Below are 25367 nucleotides of genomic sequence, written 5' to 3'. Positions count from 1 at the left end.
TGGGGTACCACTTGGGAGGGGGACAGGTGCGGCCGCAGGTAGACAAAACAGCGGCAATCGCGGCCTGTCCACCCCCCAAGACAAAAAAAGAGGTGAGGCAGTTTTTGGGACTGGCGGGCTATTACCGGCGGTTCATTCCCCGGTTTGCGGACTTAACCGGCCCACTGACTGACCTCACCCGAAAGGGTGCTCCAGAACTGGTCCAGTGGACGGAGCAGTGCCAGCGGGGGTTTGAGAAGGTAAAAACAGCACTCTGCAAGGAGCCGGTGCTGCACATGCCTAATTTTGACATCCCTTTCTGTCTGCAGGCGGACGCGTCGGGCCGGGGACTGGGGGCGGTGCTGTCTCAGCGGGTGGGGGACGTCGACCGCCCCGTGCTGTATATCAGCCGGAAACTCTCGGACCGGGAGGCAAGGTACAGCACGGTGGAGAGGGAGTGCCTTGCCATCCGGTGGGCGGTCGGGGCCCTCCGCTACTACCTGTTGGGGCGTGCCTTCAGTCTCTGCTCGGACCACAAACCTCTCCAGTGGCTCCACCGCATGAAGGACGCCAACGCACGGATCACCCGGTGGTATCTGGCATTACAGCCCTATAACTTCCGGGTGGTCCACAGGCCGGGCGCGCAGATGGCCGTGGCCGATTTTCTCTCTCGGCCCGCTATAGGGGGTGGGGGGGAGTGAGCGCGGCCGGACGGCTGCCCGGCCTCAAATCTGGCGGTGGAGGCATGTGGAGAGGGGCGTGGTTCGCGCGTTCCCTGCGGGCGGGGTGTGTGCGGAGGCCGGCCATGAAGCAGCAGACAGGTGAGTGGATGACTCAGCTGGAACGAGTTATCTAATCACCTGTTCCTTTATTAAGCAGCGTCGGAGACCATGAGGCAGAAGGGACCTGGAAAGCAGATGAAAAGCCACGGAAGAGTGCTGAAAAGCCGAAAAGAGAGACATTGTGAGGAGGAGGAGAGCTGAAAAGCCGACAGAGACTTGTGTGAGAATATAATTAAAAGAATTGTAAAACGCCGACCCAAAGTGTTGTGCCCTTTCCTGTGGTCTCAGAAGAACCCGAGACAGAGACGTCTTCACATCTTTATACTAGCAAATGCTATTTTTGCACAAATTGTATTTGTGATATTCAATTTTCTTTATGCAAAGTTTGACATCCGTCCCTAAAGCCGGCAAGTCGGTATTCCCTTATCAGGTTAGTGCAGGGGTGTCCAAACTTTTTGATTGGTGTGCCGCATTGGGCTTAAAGTTAAAGTTAAAGTACCAATGATTGTCACACACACACTAAGTGTGGTGAAATTTGTCCTCTGCATTTGACCCATCCCCTTGTTCACCCCCTGGGAGGTGAGGGGAGCATTGGGCAGCAGCGGTGGCCGCGCCCGGGAATCATTTTTGGTGATTCAACCCCCAAATCCAACCCTTGATGCTGAGTGCCAAGCAGAGAGGTAATGGGTCCCATTTTTATAGTCTTTGGTATGACTCGGCCGGGGTTTGAACTCACAACCTACCGATCTCAGGGCGGAAACTCTAACCACTAGGCCACTGAGTTCAACTACATTGTTTACTTCTGCGACAACCTCCCTTAAAGGGGAACTGCACTTTTGGAATTTTGCTTATCGTTCACAATCATTATGAAATTCATGACGACAGATTTTTTTTTTTAATGCATTATAAATATTAAATAAATTCGATCAAAATTCCCCTTACAATGGAGCCTATGGGAGCCGTTCAATTCTGCCTATAGAGCCCCTAAAAAAACCCTCCAAATACCTCCATTAGGCTTTTATATACATGATGTAATTTATGTAATGTAGTAACGAGCCCATTTGTAATAACATTTAATATTATTTAATATTCATTTAAGCACATGTATAATTTCAAAAACGCATCACAATGTTTGCGTTTTTCTTTTCCTCATCACTGATTTCTGCTCACTGCAGACTTCATGAGAGCCAACAAACATAATAAAACATCACTTACTGTGCAACGTCCGCTGTCATTAGGATGCCGACTGCTCGAATGTTCATATATTCCCATTTAAATGAAAAATGTTTCATAATCCTCGCGAAGAAACGGGGAGGGGGTGCGGGGGGAACAAGCACTTTTTGTGTCGTCCTCGCCAATTCCAGGTCCTAAATGGCTGTCAACGTGTCACAACTTGTCGGATTATATCAACAGCCGCCTTCTGTCCAGGTAAGAAGCATGATTTATGATCTACAATAAACTTACAGCGAGCAAGGAAGCGAGAAAGAAGCAGACCAGTTGATGATGTAAACATAGGCATACAGGAAGTGATCACGTCGGCATTATAAATAGTTTGTCTGTGTTAGCGCCTAAAATATTAATATCACTTATACTTGGTTAACATTCAAGTCACAAAATGTAAATGGGAGTATTGGGACGGCGTGGCGCAGTGGGAGAATGGCCGTGCGCGACCCGAGGGTCCCTGGTTCAATCCCCACCTAGTACCAACCTCGTCATGTCCGTTGTGTCCTGAGCAAGATGCTCCTGATGGGTGCTGGTTAGCGCCTTGCATGGCAGCTCCCTCCATCAGTGTGTGAATGTGTGTGTGAATGGGTAAATGTGGAAGTAGTGTCAAAGCGCTTTGAGTACCTTGAAGGTAGAAAAGCGCTATACAAGTACAACCCATTATACAAGTACAACCCATTGTTAGCGCTTTTTGAATAGTTATTAATCGGATTTTACGGGCAGAATAATGGAGCTCCCATTGGCTTTGCTGTAAGCTGACATTTATGTACGTTTATTTAATATTTAGAATGAATTAAAAAAAACATCCATTCGTTGTCATGTCTTTCATAATGATTTTGATCGAAAGGCATAATTCCAAAAAAATGCAGTTCACTTTCAAGGTTTTTTAATCAATCAGAAATATAAAGCAACTAAAATGCGCCAAACATGAATACGTGTGGAGAGTGTTTTGTATTTTCCCATCACCCCTTGTAATGGATTTAAATAGGTGTAATTTTGATTTTTGAAATGTTGTTTGGACGTTATTTATAATATCCTCAAAGTTCAGTGAGCAGGTTGTGTTATGTGTGACCATGTTTTTTTTGTACTGGTTGATTATTTTTTCTGCACTATGACTAGGGAAGGTTGTTTGATTTGGGTCATATAAATATATATTTCTTGCATTTGAGTTAGGTCATTCACAAAAGGTGCACATGGTAGGCTATGGTATGGTATGCTATGGTAGGGCTCATGAAATACTTCATGCAATATGAAATACTGAGAAGTGAGAACATACATCTGTGTTTTTCAGGATGGGTGAAGAAGTAGGAGGGCTTTTCTTGCAGGCATCCCCCTGTGCTGGCATGGGGACAGGACTGGCTGGAGCAAGAGATTCAGGCTATGACTCCCTCCATCGGCGACTAAGTGTGCTGGACAGATTAATCAAGACACATCCTGTTTGGCTCCAACTGGACTTAAGCCACCAGAATGCTGTAGACGTGCTGCATAGCCAACAACCTGGGGTAAGGAAAAACCACAAGTATTTTACAAATGGTCACTTTCATTGACTTTTGAAAACAGGTTTATGCTGTAAAACTGCTTAATGCTTATATTGACATCTTGTCTATGTTGTAGACTAACTCATACTTTTTGATTGACTTGACTCCCAGTCAAAATTTTGTTTTAGTTTTTATGTTTCTATATAATGATTCCTTGGAGTTGACACAGCGCTTCATGTCTTCTTCTGTGATTGGACTATACAGCGCTGCATACAGGCAGTCACAAAAAACACTTATTTTGAAGGCATTCTGACTAGATTTTTCTTCACTTGGCCTGTAGGCGTTTGTGGTGCGGAGGTCATGCAGCCTGCAGAAAAAGGTCCTCTCTCTACGTATGGACAAGAACTCCTCAGTTCCTGCAAAAGACTTTGTCTTTAAGGAGAGCCAGTACAGTAAGCTTCATACTTTTACTTTTCTTTCACTCTAAAGCAGGGATTCTGTAAGTTTGGCACATAGACATTGGAGCCTACCCTACTGTACCCACCGCTAAAAAATAGTTTTTTGATATTTACGGTTTTCTGTTCAATACGCCACCAATGTACCGTATATGTTAGGGATGTAACGGTTCATGAAAAATATCTGAACCGTTTGGTTGACCTCAGATCTTATGTTTTTTAAATTTGTGTTACTAATTAGATTGATCACCGCATCACAAGTGTGCACAACGCGAGGCGAAGTAGGGCCCTATGATTTCCGTGTTAATGGTGCATACGGAATCACAGAAATGGCCAATTAAAACAGAATCTACTGTTAAACAGGGAATATCACGGAAATTGACATATGTGAGTGAAATGTTGTCATTCTGTGTTGTCTGTGGAAATCTCCAGCTGTCATAATGGGAAGGTTTTGACGACACAGCAGCAGTGGGACGCATCGGAGAAAAAGATGAGTCCGAGTACAGAGAAGAGGAAGAACATCTGTTGGATTGGTGCAAAAGCATCTCTCACATTATTAACCGTATCCACTCTGCATCCAGTATACTGGTTGCCCGGGGGCCGGGTCCCCGCATCTGCGGTTCCCTCCAAGGTTTTTCATTACGCCCATTCGGTTGAGTTTTTTCTTGCCCTGATGTGGGATCGGAGCCGAGGATGTCATTGTGGCTTGTGCAGCCCTTTGAGACACTTGTGATTAAGGACTATATGAATAAACTTTGGTTGATTGATTGATTGATTGAAAAGCAACAACCTTTGCATCAATTGTATCAAAAAGACCAAGGAGATGGTGGTGGACTTCAGGAAGGTCAGAAATCCCCCTTTCCCCTGCCCATTGAAGGGGCAGCTGTGGAAGTGGTCTAGAGCTTCAAGTATCTTGGAGTCCATCTATCCAGGAGCCTCACCTGGGAACACAACACTTCTGTCAGCTCAAGAAGGCACACTAGCGTCTACAGGAAGCTGTGGCGTTGGAGTTCCGTTCTTAGGAGCTTCTACAGATGTGTGCACCAGCATAACGGTGTGGCACAGCAGTTGGACGGCTGAAGAGAGGAAGGCACTGTAGAGGGTGGTGAAAGCTGCTCAGTAGATAGTGGGGAGCAGCCTTTCCACCACAACAGATATCTTCATCAGCAAATGCAGAAAAGGGGCACTCTGTATCACCAAGGATTCCACACACTCTGTTTGACCCCCTATCCTCAGGCAGGAGGCTGTGGAGCATCCGTAGTAGGACCACCAGACCGAAGAGCAGCTTTTTTCCAGAACCTGTTAGACTTGCTAAACTGTGACGCTGCTCTGTAGCAATACATATCAATTCACCCATTACTGCACAAGCAATTGAGTACTTAACTGTAGAGATGGGAAATTAAGGTTTTTCCAGTTCTGATCCCACTTTAGATTCTGCCTGATGATTCGGTTCCTTATTTAATCGATTTTTACTTGGGGACAAAAAGTTAAGAAAAAGATTAGTATACATTTTCTTTAGTGTAGAGGTAATGTGACCCTACAAAGTCTACAGTGAGGTCTTTAGAGATACATATGTAGCATAGAAAACATTACTTTTTAAAGAACAAATATAAGAAATAAATATTATTCTGTAGAATTTAACAAAATAAAACATATGTAGAAATTACACAAGAATGTAATATTTGTAAAACTTAAGAATCTCTGTCATCTCCCTGAAAATATACTGGTGAAGTAAAAAAATCTGAATGTTGTGCAAAGGTTTTAGATTTAGACTTAGACTTAGACTTAGACTTCCTTTTTATTGTATTTCAAATTTGTACTTTACAGTACAGATAAGAACGAAATTTCGTTACATAAGCTCATGGTAGTGCAGGATAAAAAAGCAATAAGGTGCATATATAAAATAAATAAATAGGTTACTGTACAGATAAATATATTGCACTTTTTCACATGCATCCATGTTTATGTATGTATGATATATTGTCTTTTTTATTCCACCGAGTTAATTTTACAAGGTAAAACTAAGCTCATAACATGCAACCCACTATATTTTAAGTTTTTTTAAATATCATTTTGATGATTATGGCTTACAGCTTATGAAAACCTTAAATTGAACATCTCAAAAAATGAGGTTTTCAAAAACTAAGCCATGATGATCAAAATGACGAAAAATAAAGGCTTGATATATCTGACTTTGTATGTATTATGAGTTAATATGATATTAGTTTCACATATAAAGTTGAATTGCTGACATGAATGGACTTTTACACGATATTCAAATGTTTTGAGTTTCACCTGTATAATGGAAATGACTGAACATGTGATTGAAGAAAAACATACAACTTTTCTCTGACTACAATCGAATATTTACCTACCGAAAGTCAGGAGCACTGTGGCAAATGGGTGCAAGCTTTTGACCATAAACTTAGTCACTGCTCGGTGAATTTCGTCACCGCGGTGAAAGAAGAGAAGTACCGTAGACGTCACCTGAAGCGAGTACTTACTGCCTACCGCCAGTCAGAAGTTGTCTCTCGTCATGGTCATCTAAATGAGAAGGCAATCAGTTCAATTTAACAGGTAATAACGCTTATATGATAGGCAATGTTAGTTAGCACCTATTGTATTTACGCAATGGAATGGATCGGCGCAGTCCAAAATAGCGACATTCATTTATGTTTATTGCATGCCGTGAGTTCAAATGTTTCAGCATATTGCTCGTATGTCCTTCTCTTGATAAAAATAGCAACATTGCAATTATTATAAGTGCAACATTGCAGTTATTATAAGTAGGTGCTGTTGCAATCTTTTCTTGTTAAATGTAGCCAAACTTTGGAGTGTTTTCACGGCATTGGCGCCAGGTTGCTTTCTGACGTCACTACACATGTTGTCCCATAGGAATCGTTAAAGGTTCTAAACAAGAATCAGTTTTGATTCCCTTCCCTACTTAACTTGCACTTGTGAACCAACTGTCCTGAACTGAGCTTTTATTTGATTTGGTTTGATTTGGTTTGCTGTCATTGTCATTGTCATTGCAGTACAGGATCTCGAGTACAAAACATGATCGAGCTTGTGAATTCCGTCTACAAACCCCGTTTCCATATGAGTTGGGAAATTGTGTTAGATGTAAATATAAACGGAATACAATGATTTGCAAATCCTTTTCAACCTATATTCAATTGAATGCACTACAAAGACAACATATTTGATGTTCAAACTCATAAACTTTTTTTTTTTTTTTTTGCAAATAATAATTAACTTAGAATTTCATGGCTGCAACACGTGCCAAAGTTGTTGGGAAAGGGCATGTTCACCACTGTGTTACATAGCCTTTCCTTTTAACAACACTCAGTAAACGTTTGGGAACTGAGGAGACACATTTTTTAAGCTTCTCAGGTGAAATTCTTTCCCATTCTTGCTTGATGTACAGCTTAAGTTGTTCAACAGTCCGGGAGTCTCCGTTGTGCTATTTTAGGCTTCATAATGCGCCACACATTTTCAATGGTAGACAGGTCTGGACTACAGGCAGGCCAGTCTAGTACCCGCACTCTTTTACTATGAAGCCACGTTGATGTAACACGTGGCTTGGCATTGTCTTGCTGAAATAAGCAGGGGTGTCCATGGTAACGTTGCTTGGATGGCAACATGTTGCTCCAAAACCTGTATGTACCTTTCAGCATTAATGGCGCCTTCACAGATGTGTAAGTTACCCATGTCTTGGGCACTAATACACCCCCATACTATCACAGATGCTGGCTTATCAACTTTGCGCCTATAACAATCCGGATGGTTCTTTTTCTCTTTGGTCCGGAGGACACGACGTCCAGTTTCCAAAAACAATTTGAAATGTGGACTCGTCAGACCACAGAACACTTTTCCACTTTGTATCAGTCCATCTTAGATGAGCTCAGGCCCAGCGAAGCCGACGGCGTTTCTGGGTGTTGTTGATAAACGGTTTTCGCCTTGCATAGGAGAGTTTTAACTTGCACTTACAGATGTAGCGACCAACTGTAGTTACTGACAGTGGGTTTCTGAAGTGTTACTGAGCCCATGTGGTGATATCCTTTACACACTGATGTCGCTTGTTGATGCAGTACAGCCTGAGGGATGGAATGTCACGGGCTTAGCTGCTTACGTGCAGTGATTTCTCCAGATTCTCTGAACCCTTTGATGATATTACGGACCGTAGATGGTGAAATCCCTAAATTCCTTGCAATAGCAGGTTGAAAAAGGTTTTTCTTAAACTGTTCAACAATTTGCTCACGCATTTGTTGACAAAGTGGTGACGCTCGCCCCATCCTTGTTTGTGAATGACTGAGCATTTCATGGAATCTACTTTTATACCCAATCATGGCACCCACCCGTTCCCAATTTGCCTGTTCACCTGTAGGATGTTACAAATAAGTGTTCAATGAGCATTCCTCAACTTTATCAGTATTTATTGCCACCTTTCCCAACTTCTTTGTCACGTGTTGCTGGCATCAAATTCTAAAGTTAATGATTATTTGCAAAAAAAAAAAAAAAATGTTTATCAGTTTGAACATCAAATATGTTGTCTTTGTAGCATATTCAACTGAATATGGGTTGAAAAGGATTTGCAAATCATTGTATTCCGTTTATATTTACATCTAACACAATTTCCCAACTAATATGGAAACGGGGTTTGTAGTTGAACACCTGTAGAATCAAACTAATTAAAAACATATTTGTTAAGCTGTGACATTGTTCTTTTGCAGCTTTCTCTTTGGAAGGATCAGGCCTGAGCTTTGCAGACCTTTTTCGCCTTGTGGCTTTCTACTGCATCAGCAGGTAAGTCCATCTCCAGGCTACATCCACACAGAGTATGGCACGACTATTTCAGTCAGCATTATTTGTTCCACGCAATGATAGATATTGGCATGTAAACATGAGTTCAGGACGTTCAAACTGAGACTTTCCCATTCCTTTAAATATAATATAAAAAAAACAAAACAAAACAGTGAATAGTACGGGTGCCGGAAAAACAGTTTATTCTTATTTTTTACATCTTTCAAGAATAGATATTTAAAATATGTTTTTTAAGCCATCTCCACGCTTACTGTTTGTAAATACACTGCTAACATTAGCAATCTAACTTTAGATGTCACTAATGTTTCAGCATGAAGGAAAAAAACAGTCAGGCCCGTCTTCCCTAAAGGCAAAAGTTTATGCGTTATGAATTGACCATTAAAATTTTTTATTTTTTTTTTGTCAATCAATCCATTGTTTTATTGTTGAGACACTGTAACAGCTAGCGCAGCTAAGTACACATTGGTGAGCCGCTTAAAGTTCATGGCGGCAAAAAAACTACAAACCCCGTTTCCATATGAGTTGGGAAATTGTGTTAGATGTAAATATAAACTGAATACAATGATTTGCAAATCATTTTAAACCCATATTCAATTGAATATGCTACAAAGACAACATACAGTATTTGATGTTCAAACTGATAAACATTTTTTTTTTGCAAATAATCATTAACTTTAGAATTTGATGCCAGCAACACGTGACAAAGAAGTTGGGAAAGGTGGCAATAAATACTGATAAAGTTGAGGAATGCTCATCAAACACTTATTTGGAACATCCCACAGGTGTGCAGGCTAATTGAGAAGAGGTGGGTGCCATGATTGGGTATAAAAACAGCTTCCCAAAAAATGCTCAGTCTTTCACAAGAAAGGATGGGGCGAGGTACACCCCTTTGTCCACAACTGCGTGAGCAAATAGTCAAACAGTTTAAGAACAATGTTTCTCAAAGTGCAATTGCAAGAAATTTAGGGATTTCAACATCTACGGTCCATAATATCATCTAAAGGTTCAGAGAATCTGGAGAAATCACTCCACGTAAGCGGCATGGCCGGAAACCAACATTGAATGACTGTGACCTTCGATCCCTCAGACGGTATCTCAACTGTGTGTGTAATCAGATCCGCGTGTTCGTGTTCTAATTTGTGTGTCTGTGTTTAGATTTGCGTGTGTAAACAAAAATAATGTCTGTCTGTGTTGCAGTCTGTGTTTCGATTTTTGTGTGTAAAAACAATATGTGTGTTCAACTCTGTGTGATGTAGCAACCTTCGATTGGCTGTTTTTTAACACATGACTTTTGCTACGGTTCGACCGTAGAGGATCCGCGATTTTGTGCAACAATCTGTATGTGTACAAAAGATTTGTCTGTAACTTCACCTTTCCTTTGCCTTGACTCACCACAATTGGTGCCTAGACCTCAATGATGTTAACAAGGCTGAAGTTAGCTTCCATTCTAATGGTGGACGATACTGATAGTTGGTACCAGGCTGATACTTTTTACTTGAAATTTTACTTACGGACATGATCACGGCACCACTATAAATAGTTTGTCTGGGTTAGCGCTTATAATGACACTATCCCTAATACTCGGTTAATATTCAAATCACGAAATGTGAATGGAGTATTGTTGGCAGTTTCTGAATGGTTATTTATTGGATTTAATGGGTGAAATAGTGGACCTCTTGGCTCCGCTGTAAGCAGACTTTTATTTATGTTTTTTTAATAGTTAGAATGCATTAAAAAAAATACATTCGTCATCATGTCTTTCACAATGGTTGTGAACAATAGGCAAAATTCGCCCCCAAAAAGTGCAGTTCCCCTTTATAGAAAGTAAGAAATACATGTAATAAAGAAAACAAACTTAGAGAGCTGAATGAAACCAAAACAATGTCACCTTCATTCCAACAGCATTGAAACAACTTCATCTTTAAACTTTGACATTTCTATATTTCAGTTCTCCCAGTTTTTATTGTGCCTTTGCTGCTTTTCTCAGGGATGTGCTTCCCTTCACCCTGAAGCTCCCAGAGGCCATCGCTTTGGCCAAAACATCTGCTGAGCTTGCAGAGCTGGCAAAACTTGGAGCAGGTTTGTGTTTGTTTCATTTTTATATGTCAAGAGTGTAAATAATAAGTGATGTGTGCATTGCAACATCAAAGTCAAATCTGAAGACAGCATGTTTGTTTTTATATTGTTTTGAAAACATTACACATAATACAGTGGAACACGTTTGGGTCGACATAAGCATCTGTCAACATAACCAAAACTGATAATAGGTGATAATAAATCATGTTTGTTAATATATAGTTTTCCTCTATTTGTGCATGATATTAATCTTGATGTGCGGCTAAACACTACTCTACTCTTTCATGGTGTGTTGAAAAAACCCCCATCTATTTCCCTGGAGACATAACTTTTTCAAACAGTTTTCCCACATGCTGACATTATTTACTAGAATGCCACCACTAAATGACTCCCCCTCAGGGACAATAGACTTTCAGGCACAGATTAGTTTGGCTCTTTAGGATCCTTGCTTCCCAGCTACAAAAAGCTTTCCCAGCAGGCACAAGACATTAAAACAACATTGAGAACTTGTTGAATTAGATCCTTTCGTTGAACAACTCAAACATAACGTTGAAACAACATGCTGTTTTGACAATGTTTAATCAATGTTGGGTTCTGACGTTGATTTGACCATTGAATTTTGGTCATTTCCCAACCGATATTCTATAACACAAATACTTTGAAACAACCTGCTTTTTGACGACGTTTATTCAATGTCAGGTTGAGACGTTAATTTGGCCTTTGAAATTTGGTAATTTCCCAACCAAAAACATGTATCCAACGTTGGACATCAACATTTTCTCAATTTACAAATACAACTTTCTTCCAACGTTGTTTCAAGGGCAATTTTAAAGGACATCAATGTATAATAAACATTGTTTCAATGTCTTGTGCCTAGGTAGAAATGTGTACTTTATCACATTTGAATCGATAGGGTACTTTGGAATCGAAACTGGTACTCGACTGTATCATTTTTTTGTACTTTTGTGTGCTCTGTATATTAATGAATGTAAATTGTGTTAATTTAACACCGAGCTGTGCTGTCCAGTTGTTATTTTGTTTTCTTACACTTCTGTGTCTCATTTGTAAGTACTTTACTGTAGGGCTGGGTGGTATTCCGGTATTACGAGTTATACCGGCATATTTTAGAGAGAGTTTTATATTTGAGACAATGCCGCCATACTGATATATATAATCCTTAATGTCTTGACTTGCTCATTGAATCTGCGCTAGGTGCTGTGTCCCGCCTCCTCCACGCCAAAGGAGATCCCAAAAAATACCAGAGAGGCAGATATACAAAAAAGTTATTTTAATAAAAATAAAAAAAAGACAAATAACACAAGGAGATGATCCAGGCAGGAAGGGCCAGGATCATAAAAGCCTGCAAACTACGCTAGGCTTGTTGAGGAAAACAAAAATGTCACAGCCAGTGGCACAAAAAAAGTACAAATAAAAACAAGTATCAAACAAAAAGAGACCACAAGGGAAAAACGGGAGGACTGAGCACTCAATTATTAAACTAACAAACTGTAAAAAAGCACAGGAATATAAAAAAAGGATTGAAAGCAAGTTGAATAGACGTGGAGTCACGAGTGGGGACTACGTGGAAAGATCCTGCCCCAAACAGGTGCGTGAAGGGAGACTAAATAGGAGGTAAATTGGCCACAGCTGTGCTCGTCACTCCCGCCTTCCCTTAGGCACCATGGCAACTGAAACAGAAAAAATGCACTGGGGGAGACTACGCCAGCAGGAGGCACCAAAATACAGATATGGAACACAAATATTTTCAAGTTGTTGTTGATGTTTAAAATATCCTCTTAAATTATGGACTTTATTTTATATATTTTTCTTTGGTGTTTTTGTTGTTAGCTGAGGATTTGAGCATAGATAAAGGTTTGTTTAAAGAAAATAAGATTATGTGCTACTATTCTTATAATATTTTCAAGGCTTTTTTAATATTTCGAAACATGACATTTTTAGAAAAGTATTTGGTAACACTTTAGTATGGGGAACATATCCACCATTAATTAGTTGCTTATTAAAGTAATAAAGACTTAATTTAGAGTTATTTGGACACTAGGGGAATATATAAGGGTTAGGCTTGGGGTTAGGGTTAGGGTTACTAATAAGCAATAATTCTGAGGTTATTGAGGGAAGACTCTTAGTTAATGGCTAACTGGTTGTATAATAAAGCCATGCAGAATAAGGCATTAATAAGTACTTAATAATGACTAATTAAGAGCCAATATGTCATACTTGCCAACCCTCCCGAATTTTCCGGGAGACTTCCGAAAACCTCCCGGGACAAATATTCTCCTGATTTTCTCCCGATTTCTAGCCGGAGCTGGAGGGGGCGTAGCTTAAAGGCACGTCCCCTCCAGCTCCATGTGGACCTGAGTGACGACAGCCTGTTTTCACGTCCACTTTTCCACGATACAAACAGCGTGCCGACCCAATCACGTTATAACATCTACGGCTTTTAGAGAATGCACAACTGTGCACACAACAAGGAGACGAAGCAGAAGAACGAGGAAGATACAGCCATGGCGACGCCGACGACGAGTAAGATGAAGAAATACGCTTGTAAGTTCCAAAACGAATGGAAACAAGAATTTCAGTTTATCCAGGACAGTTCGAAGGGGAAGGGGTATGCTGCCTGTAAATTTTGTAGAACAGACTTCTCCATTGAACACGGTGGCCGAACGGATAGGGGGGTGGGGGGGCGTGGTTGGGGGTGGGGCGGGGGTGTGGTTGGGGGAGGGGCGCATGGTTGGGGGCGTGGTTAAGAGGGGAGGAGTATATTTACAGCTAGAATTCAGCAAAAGTCAAGTATTTCATATATATATATATATATATATATATATATATATATATATATATATATATATATACATATATATAAGAAATATATAAGTCAAGTATTTCATATATATAAAGAAATATTTATATATATATATGTATATATATGTATATATAAGAAATATATATATATATGTATATATATAGATATATAAGACATACTTGACTTTCAGAGAATTCTAGCTATATATATATATATTTACCTATCAAATACACAGTAATGAAAACACAGTTGTTCTACTAACTGTACTGTGCTTGCTGCTTACTAAAAAAACAAAAAACACTTACCTTTTACTATTTGAGTAGCTTTTGTTCTGCCATTTGAGTACTGGCGAGCGATCTCTGAATCCGGGAACATATCCTTCACGGATTTGTTGAAGACATCCGCAAATGAGAACGGGATGTTGCTTCCAGCTATCAGCATAGCCATCTTTGTCTCGACATATGTTACACCATCGGGTCTCCATTTAGCGAGGTGGCCCATAATACTGGGCTGTGACCGGTGCTGCGCTGCCGCCGCCTTGTGCTTCACTGACCGTTCATGAGTGACTATATCCGTTCGGCCACCGTGTTCAATGGAGAAGTCTGTTCTACAAAGTTTACAGGCAGCATACCCCTTCCCCTTCGAACTGTCCTGGATAAACTGAAATTCTTGTTTCCATTCGTTTTGGAACTTACAAGCGTAATTCTTCATCTTACTCGTCGTCGGCGTCGCCATGGCTGTATCTTCCTCGTTCTTCTGCTTCGTCTCCTTGTTGTGTGCGCAGTTGTGCACTCTCTAAAAGTCATAGATGTTATAACGTGATTGGGCCGGCACGCTGTTTATTTTGTGGAAAAGCGGACGTGAAAACAGGCTGTCGTCACTCAGGTGCGCATGGAGCTGGAGGGGACGTGCCTTTAAGCCACGCCCCCTCCAGCTTCGGCTGGAAATCGGGAGAATATTTGCCCCGGGAGGTTTTCGGGAGAGGCGCTGAAATTCGGGAGTCTTCCGGAAAATTCGGGAGGGTTGGCAAGTATGAGGATATGTTCCCGGGTTCAGAGATCGCTCGCCATTACTCAAATGGCAGAACAAAGGCTACTCAAATAGTGAAAGGTAAGTGTTATTTTTTTTTTTAGTAAGCAGCAAGAACAGTACAGTTAGTAGAACAACTGTGTTTTCATTACTGTGTATTTGATAGGTAAATATATATATATATATATATATATATATATATATAGCTAGAATTGACTGAAAGTCAAATATTTCTTATATATATATATATATATATATATATATATATATATATATATATATGAAATACTTGACTTTTGGTGAATTCTAGCTGTAAATATACTCCTCCCCTCTTAACCACGCCCCCAACCACGTGCCCCCCATCTCCCGAATTCAGAGATCTCAAGTTTGGCAAGTATGCAATATGTTACTAATTTGCATGTTAATAAGCAACTAATTAATGGTGAATGTGTGTTCCCCATACCAAAGTGTTACCAAGTATTTGCTTTACTAAAACAACTTGACACCCTAATTTTGGTTTGATTTTGTCTAAACTCACTAAATATCGTTATTTATATCCTGAATCGATATTCAGACAAAATATATAGGGATATGAGTTTTGGTTCGTATTGCCCAGCCCTAGTGTACTATCTAGTACAGGGTTCACCAACCCGTCGATCTCGATCGACTAGTCGATCTTTGGAACCCAACAGGTGGATTGCGAAAATATTAGTAAAAAAAAAAAGTGTTAATATGACCAACAGACATTTTAACACCCTGAACATGCCAGCATGCCTCCGCCTCTCTCTCTTCAGCCTCACATCCCACCGCTCTCGCATGGTGACTCCCGCTTGTCTCGCAAACGCACGTTGCATTATATGCACAGAAATCATCAAGCTGCAACAATGCATTAAGGCTGATCGTTGCAACATTTTCTAGCATCCAACATCATACAACTCTTCCCTCAACCACGACCATCATCGCTCGCCTGCAATGGGAGACTAACAAGCCAAGTACTAGAGTCTGAGAACATTGCTCCAAAGTACGGATTTTGTTTATTTATTGTGCATACAAAAGTAAACATTGACATGTGCAAAGACAGTAATATATAATAAAACAATGCTGCATCTAAAGAAGAACTTCCCCGTCTATGCCATGTAAAATTGCTAATGCTAATATGCAGCATATCTACGGCAAAGCATCGATCTAGAGCATTTTGAAATGTTAAGTTTTACTTCTGAGAGCTTTTTATCAAGCATGCTTTGTTGGCATAGAAAATTTCAACATTACGGAGAGGTAGTCCGCCAAAGTGCACTCTTGAGTGTTTGTTTCCCAGTGCTTTTCAGGTGAATTGGGACCCGGGAGTACCGACAGACTTCAGGTGGTACCTTTTAAAAGTACCAGATTTGGTACTCATTCCTAGTTTTAGGTGTGTTACCGTAGTCAGAAAGTAGTCTTTGCCATTAGGTGAATGTGCCAGTCTTGTATTTTGTAGAGTCCCACAAAATTTATACTGTAAGTATTGTACAGTGGTACCTCAACTTACCATTACCTCAATTTGTTGTATTTGTATTTTAAGATACCAGCTGTCTCTTTGCATTTTGTTACGCTATAAGTTGCGAGCATACATTTGAGTTGGGAGCCTCCCCCATTTAAGATTGCATGGTAAATGTCAAATGATCCCCCCCAAAACATCCGGTTTTACTCTCTAGCATTGGCTTATAGCCAAAGATCGACGTAACTTGTTTTCCAACCATTGGAACGGAGAAAGTGAGTGTGAAGGACAGTGGTGAGAAGAAGTGAATGATATTTATTGAATTGAAGAAATAATCAATATCCTGACTGACTGTGTGGCCGACATTGCAAGGCAGTTCTGCACCATACTGAAGAAGAAGGAGCCAGCTTTTGTGCCAGCAAAATCGGCAGACATTTATCCATTCGTATATGGAGAAGCTGCTGATGATGTCAGACGGGGAAGCAGCTCAAACTCCTTCAGAGGTTTGGTCTACAAAGTATAAACAACCAGCGTTCAGAGCAGTACTTCTCGTGTGAGCTCCGCTAAAACTATCAGTCATGGCACAGTGAAGGGGAACTGCTCCTGTAACTACGAAGGCCTAATATCCAACCACCAACGTAAAAGTAACTTCACAGTGGACCGCGGTTGCATTCTGAGGCAAATGTTGTACATTATTAGTTCATAAAACTACTGTTGTAATTTGTAGTACATTCTACTGTATTTAGAAAACATATTTTTATCCTTGTAGGGACATGTTGGCGTCTATAGCAGCAGCAACAGAAAAAAGAGGACAATAAAACAGTTAAAAAAGAATACAGTTAAAAATACAGTATAAACACTAGGGTTGTACAGTGTACCAGTACTAATAAAGTACCTTTGTACTAAAGAATTAAAAACAATACTATATTGCCTTTGAAAAATTCAGGTACTTTTATTTGCATCCACATGCTGCCGTGCGGCGGTGACGTACAGAGCCGAGGCGCATGATGTTGAGTGTGTCAACACGCACACACAGAGCCAAGAGCGCATACAAGAAGAAACAGTGTGGAGACGAAGAATGGCAAGAAACAGCAATACTATTGGTTAATAAAGAGTTTGCGTGAAGCGCAATATGGAGGTATTTTTGTGCTTCAAAACTATAAATGAAGATGACGCTTTAAACATGGAAGCACTGCGCTGCAAGCGCTGATTTAAAACATGCCTCACCAAAGGTGGCAAGGTTAAAGTATTACAATATTGGCTCCAAACTTAGCTAAACAAACAAATAACAAGCAGTCAGATTGACAGGTAATATAGTTAACTAGCTCCTCTGCTGTGCACATACAAATATGTAAACGCGCACACAGCTGGTTGGCTTGTTGCCAATTATTAGCGCAGTGCAAACCGCCCACATAGCACAAACCAATGCAAGCGAAATAACTGAATTTTGTAACAAATCCTACAATCTGTGTTTTATCTTTAAAACAATGTGTGTTTTACATAATACATGTCTTATTTGTGTACGTTTAGTACCATAGTTTTGTTTTTAGCATATATCATTTAATACAATATCAATAAAGCTTTCTATTCTATTTTAACCCAGCCCCAGATTATTACAGGCTATATGTAACATGTAAAATTATAAATTGTTTTTGGAGTGCAAAAAGAAAATCCACAATGTACCTAATACCTTTTGATTTTAACCTTGAAAAACTGTTCTTTGAGTGCAATAAGAAACATATGTTTAATGAATCGTAAGATTTTGTGTTCAAATGAAGCCAATATGACATGTTTTGGGGTCCCCTCTATTTTCAATTCAATTCAGTTTCAGTTTATTTCGAATATGCATGCATTTTGAAATGTATCAAAGATTCGAAATACATTTTGGCGAAAATTATATTTGACACCAATATATTCAGTTTAAGACAGTTGGTGGTTCTGATAACACAGAATATATTATCTGTTATACTGTTTGTTTTTATTATCAAAATTGTAGATGTTGGAATTGCAATGTAAAATCACTAATGCTAATCAGTAGCATGTATATTGCATATCCAATCCATTGAGCTAGCACATTTTGAAAAGTTGCCATGAAAAGTTGTAAAGTTACTTAGAGGCAGTCTGCTACGAATAAGTCTATTTGCTCACCAATTGTTTGAGCCGGTGTCGAGTATGCATGCAACAAAAGTATCATAATATGGTACCGTTTGAATGTACGAGAATCAGTACTCGGTAGTACAGATAATTCTGAGCCAATCACTAGTTTCGGCTCATTTAGCCTTAGTGTGACTATTTAAACAAGATACGGCTACAGTATGCTAATAGCTAACTATTACTGGTAGAAAGCAGCTGGTCGAATGGATAATATATCTTTCTATATGTCTTGCGTGCAGTTGTTATTGTTTGAATTAATCTACTTCGGTTCTTGCAGTTGTAGTAATATTCAGAGACAGAATTTTGTTATGCCATCCATCAATTCCTGAATGGATGGCAAAAGAAAATGTTGCTTTTATAGAGCTGATTAAATAAATTCTGAATGTTTGCTTTGATTGACTTGAAAACAAACTTTCCACAACAAAGTAACCGGATGAATTGTAATGAATTGGATTAGTAATGAATTGGATTACATGTAAATTGAATTCAATTCTCCTTCATCGCTGTACCTCTTCATCTGTGCATGTTGTATAATTAGACACAAATTATGCTTCTGTTGTTTAAAAAAAAAAATCTGATTACTGATAATTATGAAGTTAAGTGACTGCGTGGGTTCCCTCCGGGTACTCCGGCTTCCTCCCACCGCCAAAAACATGCACCTGGGGATAGGTTGATTGGCAACACTAAATTGGCCCTAGTGTGTGAATGTGAGCGTGAATGTTGTCTGTCTATTTGTGTTGGCCCTGTGATGAGGTGGCGACTTGTCCAGGGTGTACCCTGCCTTCCGCCCGAATGCAGCTGAGATAGGCTCCAGAACCCCTATCTGCTACCCCAAAATTGGACAAGAGGTAGAAAATGGATGGACAATACTATAACACATGTCGACATAAACTAGACCAAGCTTATTGGGTTCCAGTGTCCATGCAAGAAGAAGGATCGAGATATGGTGTAACTGAGGTGTTTATGTATAATTTAAAAGTAATTGACGCTGTAATTAGTGTTTTAATGTACATAAACATAGTGGTGGTGTTTGTGTGTGAGATACTAATTGTTTATATAAAAGAATGTAAGAACACGCTGTTTACCTTGCTGATGTATTTGGCGTGTCGAAATTGAAATGATTATTACGAATGTAGTTGGTTGCAGTTAAAGACGTCTGTGTGCGACATCTTAACACGACTGACCTTTCTGTCCATCCAGACTTTTTTATGCGATGACTCAGCACTAACTCAGCCAGACTTCCTTCCTCTTAAAGTGTCCAACGTCACACATCATGAAGCCATCGCAGCCTCACTTTAATCTGGCTTTTGACTTTGAAAAAGTGGATGTTTTCATCTCTTTTCTCTGTCAATGAAAGGTCTTCTTTTAGATGAGGCGAGACAATGGTGCGCTTTGTGTCAGTCTGCAGCTGTGACGTACGTACGCAGGTGTGTGTAAACCCAGAATTGTGTTGAAGAGAAAGACAATCTTATGTGGCGTCAAGTTACGACTCATGAGCCACCGTTCTAAACACTTGTACCTGCAACGTATATCGTAGTTCTGAGGAATTACAGAGGCATGTAAATTACATTATTCTATTATTATGGTGTACAATATGTTTGAGATTGATTAGAATAATAAACAAGAGGGGTGTCCAAAAAAAAAAATCGATTTTCGAATGAATCATGATTCTTATTATTACTGGTTAATTATTATTCCTATTATTACTCAGTGGCCTAGTGGTTAGAGTGTCCGCCCTGAGATCGGTAGGTTGTGAGTTCAAACCCCGGCCGAGTCATACCAAAGACTATAAAAATGAGACCCATTACGTCCCTGCTTTGCACTCAGCATCAAGGGTTGGAATTGGGGGTTAAATCACCAAAAATTATTTTTGGGCGCGGCACTGCTGCTGCTCACTGCTCCCCTCATCTCCCAGGGGTTGAACAAGGGGATGGGTCAAATGTGGAGGACACATTTCACCACACCGAGTGTGTGTGTGACAATCATGGGTACTTTAACTTTAACTTATTAGTAACAATTTTTTATTGATTTATTTTTCTAATTTGTCCTGTCGAGTCAATCAGGCAAATCATATTGTTGGTGGATATGCCCATATCTGCTGTACATATTTACTTTAGAAAAGAAAATAGTCGGATACTTCTCTTGTTGCCTTATTTGTATTTGACTTTATTAAATGTTAGGGTAGAATTTTACTAAACAAAACCAGTTTTCTCTTAGGTAATACACAAATTTATCAGAGCTGTTTATATATTTGATGGAGGAAAAAAGGGACAAGCGGTAGAAGATGGATGTATGGATGTAGTTAATCAAAGAACTGGCACCCAATGTTACTAAAAAAGTATTTTGAATGGACAATCGTTTTGGAATCAAGAATCAAATTGAATCGTGTGGTGCCCAAAGATTCACAGCCCTAATAAACAATATCCTGTTATAAACTTCCAGGGAGCAGGGAAAGAAGAATGCAGCAGACCACTCGATGATGTAAACATAGGGACACACGGTAGTGATCACAGCGCTGCTATAAATAGTTCTCATGAGTTAGTGCTTACAATAACAATATAACTAATATTTGGTTAATATTCAAGTCACGAAATGTAAATCGAGTCTTGTTGGCGCTTTTTGGATGGTTTTTTTTGTTGGATTTTATGTGCGGAATAGAGGACCTCCCATTAGTTTTGCTGTAAGCGGACTTTTGTTTAAGTTTATTTGCAAGTTAAAATGCTTAACAAAAACAAAATCATCTGTCGTCATGTCTTTCATAATGATTGTGAACGATGGGCAAAATTCCGAAAAAGCGGTTTCCCTTTAAGAGAAGTTGTTTAGTATGTTTACTATCTTATTAAATGTTCCAATTCTTCTTTAATTGCAATAAGAAACATATTATAAGTGTTTCATAAGATTTTTTGTTAAAACAAAGCAAATTATGACATTTTTTTGTGGTGCCCTTTATTTTGATAAAGTATCAAAGTATTGAAATACTTCTTTTTACAGGTACTGGTACTAAAATATAGGTATCGGGACAACCTTAGTCACAATAATTAATTAGGTTAAGTTTATGACCCAGTAAGTTGAATGATGCGGACACGTTTGTTACTTGATACTTTTTAATACGCTTCAGCTTTGGAGACTTTGTATTTGTAAGTAGTATGCTTCTGGGGTGGGAACTTAATTTATAAGCACATAGCGTTTCACAACAAGAGGATAGAGAAAAAGAAGGAGCTTATTGACTACAATGTTGGACTGGTGCAAAGCTGTTCGAGTAAATGTCTACCATATATGAAGATATCTGCTGACGTCACAAATTAGGCGGCTTCCAAACGTCTCGTTTTGAGAAAGTATGAAGGAAAGCAAGATTGTTTCATAAATATCTCCGCCATGCTTCCACGGTTTGATTTCCAATTTTCGGGACTTATGCAGATCGCAAATACACAAAACCAGGTCTTGTATTTTAGTCAAGTTATTTACAAAATATGAACATAGTAGGCTATAGGCTACTAGGAGCTAGCATCTACACAACAGCTACGCATACAATAGCACAGAAGCTAGACATACGTAATACGTGTCTTTTATTGAACAATATTAACTGCCTAATGTGCTGTCTATAACAGCACATTTGTCAATATAAACAAGTATCAAATAATTATAGTTGCATATTACTTACACAGTAACAAACATGTCCGTATTTTGAAACTTACGTCATTAGCTGAACTTAATGAAGAATCAGGTTGCCAATAGGTAAAGTGTTGCCAAACAACAAATTACCGCTACACTTTAAATTAAAAGACAGCATAAGTCTGTCATAAGGTTTTTGTTTTTCATAACTACCATTGCTATCTGTTTGACTAATTTTACTTGATCAATCCTTTTCTAACGTTCCACACTGCAAAATAATACAATTATAAATGATTCCTATTGATATCATATTAGATTATCATCGGTATCAGCCTATACTCAAGGCTCCATTATCGGTGTTGTATTGGAAGTGAAAAAGCTGTATCGGGACACCCCTACTTACTGCATTTGTCTAGCCTAAGTGCTTTAGTCTTTGTGTAGCTGATACTCCCTAGTAGCCTATAGCCTGCCATGTTTACCTTTTGTAAATGACTTGACTAAAATACAAGAAAAGACCAACCTTTTGTGTTTATTGGAAGGCATCTGTATTTTAACTTGCTGTCTACCTTTGCACAAGCAGGACTTGACTGATATTCAATATTCATAACAAATGAGGACACCACTAAATAGAATGTAGTGAAAATAGGAACATTTTAGACAAATTAAAATGGTGTTTGATCATGATTGATCCATTTATAATTGTGATGAATCTGATTGTAAACATGTAATCATTGGACAGCCCTAGAATCAACCAAAACATGTATTTAGGATAAATTGTTATGTTTTAATTCCATCCTGAAGCCAAAAATAATTTCAATAATTTATGAAGAGCCCAACATGAATGAGACATTCAGGCCATCATGAGTGTGTAAACTGTTGTGCAATTGATTGTGCAATGATTCAACGTGAACAACAAGCACAAGTAATGCATTTAGCACAGCAGAAAAGTGTAAACAAGAGTAGAGTGGGAGTGGAAAATGGGTTGGGAGGTGCGTTTGTGGCTGTTTATTACTGAAAAAAGAGAGAAAGAACAGCTGTAAGGAAAAGAGAGGGGCGGGGATAGTGTGCTAAGAGACCGCCTAACACACATTACTAAAACCTAGAGAGTCAGACAAAATACTGAGTGGGAGTTGCAGCTGAGGACATTTGAGTTTGAGCTTGCATGGAAATACTTTTGCAGCGTCTTCACAATAAACTGCTTTCAAGCGGACTAAACATTTCATGTCGTCAAGCTGTATGATCACAGTGAGTATTGTTACTCTTAGGAGAGAGCAGCTACTTTTGTTGCTGTATCCTCCTACTACCCAACTTTAGTTGAACTTATAACGCGTGTGAGGCAATAATAGAGCAGTTATTTTTTTGTTTTTTTTGCAGGTGCATTTCGAATCTATTTTAAGTTTTTATTACTTTGTAGAAAACATTGGTATTTGTGCTGAACTTTGAAGTCATCAACACTCATTAACACAGACAAAGTAGGAATATGACATCAAAGTTCAGGTATGCAGAAAACAAAATATGTCTTTGTATGATAAAATATTGATACACGTTTTCAGGGGGAGAATTGACAATAACAGTGAGTTTAGTGTAACTTGTTGTTTATTATTAATAAAAGTTCTTACTTAATTTAGACGTCGACATACATGGTCGACTGCTTTTGTTGATAAAAAATGAACGAACCAAATGGATCATTTCTATTAAAAAAATGCCTGTTCATGTCAACTGTTGTAGTATATATTTTTTTACCTTTTATTCTTTATGGCAGATTTGTGGCTGTGTCAACAAATGAAGGGTCAGTATGTTTTGGTCATTGATGTTTTCAGATCACAAATGGGTATTAAAAAACAAAAAACAATAGGTTTATTTTCACCTCCGCGGGGGCAAAGCCAGGTGAATAATTCTCATTCAGATTTTTGATAGGAAATTGAGAATACCATTATGGTCCTTTTACCTTCATTTCAATGAATGTTTCCAGGTGTCTCAATTGAAGCAATCAGATCAGATTAGATTTGATAGTTCTCTGGAAGTTTATTTTATCTTTTTTTTTGTGTAGTGTTCACTGCATCCAAACGTTTACTGCAATATAATGTTTCACCTTCCAGAAGCGCTGGACTTATTCCAGCAGCACAGGCACGTAAGGTCAAACGTTCTTAATCAGAATCAGAAGTACTTTATTAATCCTTAGGGAACTGCATTTTTTTTGCCTACCTGAATTTTGCCTACCGTTCACAATCATTATGAGAGACATGACGACAGATTTTTTTTTTTTAATGCATTCGAAGTTGTAAATAAACGTAAATAAAAGTTTGTTTACAGCGGTGCCAATGGGAGGTACTCTATTCTGCCAATAAAATCCTCTAAGTAACCATCCAAAAACCACTAACACCACTCCATTTACATTTTGTGACATGAATATTAACAATGTATTAGTGAAATTATTATAAGAGCGAACACAGACAAACTATAGCGGCGCCGTGATCACAAGCTTGAGTGCTAATGTTGACATGATCGACTGATTAGCTGCTTCTTTGCTCGTCAAACTTTATTCAAGATCATAAATCATGCCTCTCACCTGGATAGTGGGAGGACGAGGACGTATTCCGACAAGTTGGTACACTCTGACAGTCGATTTACAACCCAAAATTGCGAGAACGACACGAAAAAATGCTTGGTTCCACCCCCCTTTTCTTTGCGAGGATGATGAGTCATTCTTCATCTAAATGGAAACATGTGAGCAACCCAGCAGTCGGCGTCTTAATGACAGCAGACCTTATACAATAAGTACAAGGTTTATTATACTGTTTTGTATGAATGTGTCTCACTGTGTAAATAAAAAAATCTAATCTACTCTAATGTTTTTTGGCTCTCTTAAAGTCTGCAGTAATCAGTGATGTAGTTGAAAAAAAGCGAACGTTGTGATGCGTTTTTGAAATGAATGTGCCGCGTATGCTTAAAATGATCAAATACGTAAATATTAAAAATGTGCCTGTTACTACAAACCTTATTGGGGGTGTTTGGAAGGTTTTTTTTAAGGCCTTTATAGCCAGAATAGAGCAGACTTTTGATCCCATTTATTTACCATTTAGAATGCATAAATAAAATAACCTTCATAATGTTTATATAAAACATTAACCATAATGTTTCAGACAACTAGATCAATAAAAAACTTAGCTCTGGCCATAGTGCTCCAATATATTGTTCTTCATTCATTACTGACTCCATTAGCAGATAACTAATGCTTAATGTAACAAGCGATCTAATTGGGGACCAAACAGCCAGTCAGAGCATACTTTTGTCCAGTTGTCTGATTGGTTTCATTTTTGGCACAAATTTACCGCAGTGTTCCAACCTGAGCAAGTGTAGAGAAAAATGCTGAGGGAGTGTCTGCCTGCGCAGAAAGCAGTAATCCTTGCACGTTAAGATGGATAATAGGGAAACATGCAAAAAAAATAAAAAAATTAA

General features: G+C 39.1%; 1 protein-coding gene across 5 annotated transcripts in view; it reads left to right on the top strand.

The window, feature by feature from the left end:
* LOC133608886 (ras and Rab interactor 2) overlaps positions 1-25367 on the top strand; it is an 84503-nt gene that overhangs the window by 25443 nt on the left and 33693 nt on the right. For 2 of the 5 annotated variants that reach the window (XM_061964530.2, XM_061964520.2), the window contains 5 exons: positions 859-981; positions 3277-3487; positions 3804-3915; positions 8652-8724; positions 10730-10821. In XM_061964530.2, coding sequence (XP_061820514.1) covers positions 3278-3487; positions 3804-3915; positions 8652-8724; positions 10730-10821 — 487 coding nt within the window. In that variant the 5' untranslated portion in view covers positions 859-981; position 3277. Of the gene's footprint in view, positions 1-278; positions 982-3276; positions 3488-3803; positions 3916-8651; positions 8725-10729; positions 10822-25367 lie in introns of those variants that run through there. The other 3 variants (XM_061964511.2, XM_061964501.2, XM_072916468.1) reach the window with 2 other exon arrangements.

Source organism: Nerophis lumbriciformis, linkage group LG02 (assembly GCF_033978685.3).
Source record: "Nerophis lumbriciformis linkage group LG02, RoL_Nlum_v2.1, whole genome shotgun sequence".
Taxonomy (NCBI): Eukaryota; Metazoa; Chordata; class Actinopteri; order Syngnathiformes; family Syngnathidae; genus Nerophis; species Nerophis lumbriciformis.
The sequence above is the reverse complement of the archived record's forward strand: the minus strand, read 5'-3'. Positions and strand labels throughout refer to the sequence as shown.